We start from the raw sequence: 6,000 nt of genomic DNA, 5'->3' as shown, positions 1-6,000 counted from the left end.
GTCTGTAAAAATGAAATATTTTAATTGGTGGCTTGATGATTCATTTTTGCAATCATAAGAAACAATCCCAGAAATATGCATACAGAAGGAGCCAGAGACAGACTGCACACCAACTCAAAAACAAAAACAAACAACACACATCTCTATCACTCTTTAAAAAAATAAAAAGGATGATGCTAGCGACACCCAGGTTGCTTCATTGTCACAAAGAAAAAATGCTGTTAAGACATCAGATATACACAGAGATCAGACACAAAAATCTGAGCATAGCTTCAGAGCATCAATAACTGGAATCATTTCGGTGAAAGGTTTGAGATTTCCTCTCACACTCTGTTCAGGTACGGGGAGCGTTTTTGAGGACTACTACACTTGAAACTGGGACGCTGAAAATGAAACGCTCTTGAGATACAGAATTGGTGTCTTATTTGTTCCGAAACCACTAATGCGGAGCCAGATATTACTGGTTTCCAGCCAAAACATGGACTAATGTGAGTGTGACTCTGAAAAAGAAGTTGTGGGCAAAACGCCTGGAGCTTAGGGGGGAAAAATAAATAAAAATCTCCAGTTTGAAGAATACAATGACTGAGATGGAAAAATATGAAAAAGGAAGCTCTCTCGTTCTATAACCATTTTTCCCTCTCCCTAATGCATTACTTTAAAAGAAGCATATTGACTCTGGATGTGTCCCAGTACATTTTCATCACCCCCCCTTTTGTTCTTTTCTCCTTCATAAATCATCCCTGATTTAAACAGAGCTGATCAAATAAAGAGATCTGCAGGAGGACGGGAGGATCCGGCCTGTTAAATTTCAGCTAAATTGTTCCCTTTGTTTAAAAAAAAATAAAAATAAATAACGTTAACAACCAGATGAATCATGTTATGTATGTGGATCCCAGGAAAGCAGGTTGTTTGCCTGCATCCTTTGACTGAGAACACAAACAGCGGACTACATTCAGTTTAGATTCTTCCCGTCCCACTTTTACATTCTCTTCGTTTTCCCGTCTTATTGCTGAGAGCGTTTGCTTGCAGGCAGGGTCGATGAGGGATTTTTTCAGTTTTAAACCCAAATTCTTTCAAAATGCTTCCTTGCATGCATGTGAAACAAATACTTTTATTGTTTCCAGCCTATAACTCAAGCCTAAAGAGAAATCCCACTGTAACACAAAGTCTTGATTAAGTGATAATGAACAGATGCAGCTTTGCACCACATTTTTCAGTGAGCTGGGCGCTATTAATTTGATGACCTTAAAGTATTGATTATATGCCTGTGACGTGTTCAGCTGACCAGATAAGTTCCCAGCAGTTATAGAAAGGAAACAATCATTGGCAGAATACAGAAAATTGCAGATATCTCTCAGCTGCTATGGACTTAATGTCGATTAGCTACAGATGACTGGAAACTGCTGCCATTAGAGCCCCATCTGTGACCACGTCAGAGTTCCTACGCAAAGTCAAAATCTGATTTTTTTTTACCCGTTATCTGGACATAAGTTGTGTCTCCAGTTCTCTTTGTGATAACTCAAGCGACTACTTACTGCACAAAACAATAAAATGATCACCCTGGGCTAAAGACGCATTTAAATCCGATCTTTCCCCAGGCTTCCTGCTCGACCTGTGCCAGTAGCTGGCACGCTGCGTGGAAATAGTTTTTCGGTCTTGCCCCATGCAAATATTTAACTTTCCGATTAAAAAGCTGACCCCTGTGGGAACGTGAAAAAGCCTTTGAAGATACGGCCAGCTGCTGGATAGCAAGTTTGGATTCCCTCCTGCAGTTTGCATACATAACGCTACATGACCAAATCACTGAATAACATACAGGGGAACTAAGGTCACAAAAGGAGAAAAATCCAACTAAGCTTACTTATGACTGATTGACAAAAATGCACATTAGGATTTTAAGTGGTCGTACTGATAGTCTGTATACGTAGCCTCATCATGGGAAAGAGACAAAAAAAACAAGGGTTAAGGACAGGTCGCGGGGGAGGAGGGGAGGGGAGTATTATTGGCTTGCATCACTGTGAGGGTCACACTGCTCTGACATGCTGCCCTCCACAAAAACAAAAAAGGCATTATAATTGGTCATGAAGCCACTCACTCACAAAACTCATCGCACATCCTCTGTCAGTCAGTCAGGCACACTATTTACAAAGGCATACACATACGCCAATCAAAGGCATACTGTACATACTATTTACACAAACACACACACTCTTGCAGAATTGCACTCATCCACACAGACTCACGAGTAGTCAGAGAAATTACTGTGTAATGCAGACATAGTATCAGCAATAATTATGGTGACTATGATTCCCAGTACATAGAGGCACTGCTACCTCGCCCTGTCCATTCTTCAGGGTAAAAAGACAGCTCCCACTAATGAACCGCGGGTCACCGGCGCTGTGGGCGCCCTTTCAGCAGGTAGGGCGGAGGCTTCTTTGAGACTGCTACTTTTACAACGCAGTCAGAAGTTAAAAAAAAGGAAATGGGAATAAATGGTGAAACTGAAAATGCCACCCACTGCATTAAGAGCTCACATTGCCATGGTGACCAGAAGTTCCACGGCTCCCATCTCAAGCATTTGTCTGAGTTAAGGCTTCCAAAGCGCTTGCCGCTCACACAGTTCCTGGCAACAACCTGCAGCACGCTCGCTCCTCTCCCCTCCCTTTGATTTACTCGCACCTATGTGAGATTCTTCGCTGTAATTGGCTGTCATTCTCTGCAGGACTGAGACCAAAAAAAAGAGAAATAATGAACTTATCAAGCGACAAGGGCTGTGGAAACCTTGACTAGAAAAACAAAAAACAAAAAACAAAAAAAAATCCCACCCCTAAGAAGCAAGGCTTCAGTAATGGCTATGGTCCATAGTACATCAATCCAATCCATTTGCTTTGACTTATAAAACAAATAAAAATAAAGACATAAAGGAATCACTTTTCTTTAGGCAGCAATGTTGGTCTCAGTGTTATTACAATTGTGCTTTTTTTAAAAAAAAGCATCAACACAGAAGGAAAAATACAAATAAATTCATCCTAAAACGAGAATGTCACTATTTCATGGCCAAAGCATGTTCATGGGTGAGATGACAGATTTTTTTATTTTTTATTTTTATTTTTATTTTTAAAGCGGAAAGCTTTTATTACACAACTGAGTCCAACTTTTCTTTCCATCTTTCCATCTTCTTTGTTCGGCCCAGCAATCAGCTCATTTTCATAGCTCTCCCGGTTCCTTTGAAATCGGAGAATCCAAGAAGTAGACTGGTCCTTCTCTTTCTCCTTTCTCCCCCTTTCTTTTTTTTTTTTTTTGCAAGGATTAGCGGGAATTCACAGACTTAAATTCATTTTCTCATGCTCCATATCAGGCCATAGAGACGGAGAGGAATACAGAAGGAGGAGCGGAGGCGGGAGAGCTGGTTGGGTTACTCAGCTGTCAGCGACTTTTAAAAATATCTCTCCTCTGCTCAGTCAGTAATGATGATGGGAGAGACAAAGAAATGCACAGGGGAGGAAAGGGCAAGCAGGCGCTAATAACAACTGGGCAAACCTCAATAATGTGAGCTGATGCAATCGACCAAGCTCAGGTTTCCATAGCAACCCACTCGGATTCTGATTCCCGCAGCCCAACTCTGGTAAAGTCTGTTTTCTTTTTTTTTTGTATTTTTTTTTCAGTCAGTTGGGTCTTTGAAGCAGGCGCCACTTTCTGTGAGTGTAAGTATGTGTGTGTGAGTGTAAGTGTGTGTGTATGTGTTTGCATTTCACATTACATATGCATGTCTGTTGTTTGTTCTCATTCTTCTGCTACCAGCGGTTGATGATCTGGTTCATGTAGTCCTCAGTGGGGAGCCTGCTTCCCGCCTCCTCCGTTCTGCCTCCCTCCTCGCCCTCCTCCCGCTCCTCCCTCTCCCCGTCTCCGTCCTCCAGTGTCGACACCAAGCTCTGCTGGCTGCGGGAGGGCCACAGGCTGATGCCCAGGCCCTGGTGGCTCTGTTGCATGTGGTTCTTGATGCGCTGCTGCCGCCTCTCCTGCTGTCTGGTATACTGGTAGCGCTGCTGGAACAGGTCCTTGGCGTAGTCGTACAGCTCCATGTCCAGCTCGTTGAGCTCCTCTATACGCTGGACCTATTAAGGAGAGAGCAGGAGAAATTTAGCTGAGTGGATGAGATGGAGGCGGGGGGGGGTTGAGGAACCCTAGTTTGAGGAACCACAAAAGGTCAGTCATGGCGGACCCTTTTGGAGCACGGTGACCTCACTGTGTCATGCTCTACCTCGTGCTCTGCGTCAAGGCCCGGCCACTTGCTGACAGTGCAAAAAACACAAAGTGTTCCCTTATCTGGAGTGTTGATGTAGGCGGGGGTAAAAAGAAAAACTCTCTGTGGAGCGATAAAGGTCAGAACACCGTGATCATACTTGACATGCGTGCCTCATCTAGCTTTTTTTGGTCAACTAAACTTACAGGGAAAGTGAGATGGATCATAAGTAAGGCCGATATGCTTGGAAATGCATGGAGCTGAATGTATTATCACTTTAGCCATGGTATTGGATTGGTACTGGGGTTGATGTCGAAGCCTTAATTTCTTCATCAACTTGTGTCCAAACACTGACTCTGGGGACACAGGGATATTTCTGTGATTAATGACCCATCAATACTGCTCAATATTACAAACTCAGGCCCAGAAAGTTCCCAGAACACTTGAGGCACGACCCCAGAAGCTAAATATAGTCTCAGTTTCCTCAATGCGACGCTGGGAAAGTTTCAAAGTTGGAATTGCGAAAATGTCCCATGGTGACATTTGATCACATGCTTTATAGCGCGTCTGCAGAGAGAGGGAACTGAAAGAGAATGCATCGCCAGCGTGGAGACAACAGAAACATGTTGTTTGGTTGTGCCATGCAGCTGCCTTTGTAATCTGCTGTGTGCAGATTGAACATGGAGGTGGGGGGTGTGTGTGTTTAATTAAGAGAATCCCTTTGAAATCTGTGATGGAGTGCTGGATATCATTTGCGAGCCATGTGTGGGATAACAGGGGGAAGCGACGTGATGCGTCGATGTTAGAAAATCTGAGGCGTTTGATCAGCGGCGTGGGGGGGACACCAGCAAAAAGAAAGCCAGGGAGAAGGCGCACGGCTATCTGAGAACAGGCGTCGAATTATTTAGAAACCAGTTTCAAACAAAAATGACTCACTGAGATCTTGAAGGGATGAGGGCAAGAGTGGGCTTTCAGCAGCTTTAGAGCAGAGTCTAAAGTAAACAGTCTCCTCCAAACCTGCTGATATAATTATTTGAATTCCTTTAAAAAAACTTATTTAAATAATTCAGTTTAGCAGAGTGGCTTCGCAAAGATTTAAACCAATTTTTTAACCTACTTTTAAACAAAATGCGACACAAAACGCCACACCTGTCAGACTCCAAACTGTCACAATATGATATTTCCTTCTTTTCGTGATAATAACCAGTGGGTCCACCTTTCCACAGCATCTGTCAGAAGCATATTTTATATTCTCTGCTCCAACTGGTTTTGATGTATAAATCACCAGTCTGCTGTATACTGGAGGATCTCTTTTTTTTTTTTTTAAGCTGAGAACTGAGCTTAAAAACTCCCACACAAGTGTGAAGAACATGTTTAAAGCTGCTGTTTTCTCAACAGCGACAGTCATCCCAACTCATTTCACAGCAATATAAGACCGCAGACTTTTCTCTCCGTCTCTCTTTTTGCTATTTCCCCCCCCCTTCAGCTCATTGTACTTCTTTAAATACATTTCTTTTCCTTTTTCTTCCAGTTTCTATTAAAAAAAAGTATCTGCCAAATAATAAAAATTCGAATGCAATGAGAAACAAATCAGCTTAAAATAGAAACAGCTTAAATTGTGATTACAGTATAAGCTAGTATAAGCTGCTTTAAAATAATTGCCAGAAAATTCTTATTTTTGAACTTTCTGACAAATAAGAAAGAAAGAAATGTATAAAATATTTGTATACATTTAATTTTTATTTAACTTTTGTTTC

The 6,000-nt window shown here is 42.2% G+C and overlaps 1 protein-coding gene across 1 annotated transcript in view; it reads right to left on the bottom strand.

Moving 5' to 3' along the window:
* The window catches only part of hs6st1a (heparan sulfate 6-O-sulfotransferase 1a), a 59,914-nt gene continuing 53,914 nt past the window's right edge, over window positions 1-6,000 (bottom strand). Inside the window, exon 4 of the mRNA XM_031747161.2 lies at window positions 1-4,115. Coding sequence (XP_031603021.1) covers window positions 3,795-4,115 — 321 coding nt within the window. The 3' untranslated portion in view covers window positions 1-3,794. The remainder of the gene's footprint in view (window positions 4,116-6,000) is intronic.

Source organism: Oreochromis aureus, linkage group 19 (genome assembly GCF_013358895.1).
Source record: "Oreochromis aureus strain Israel breed Guangdong linkage group 19, ZZ_aureus, whole genome shotgun sequence".
Taxonomy (NCBI): Eukaryota; Metazoa; Chordata; class Actinopteri; order Cichliformes; family Cichlidae; genus Oreochromis; species Oreochromis aureus.
This window is presented reverse-complemented; position numbering and strand designations above follow the sequence as displayed.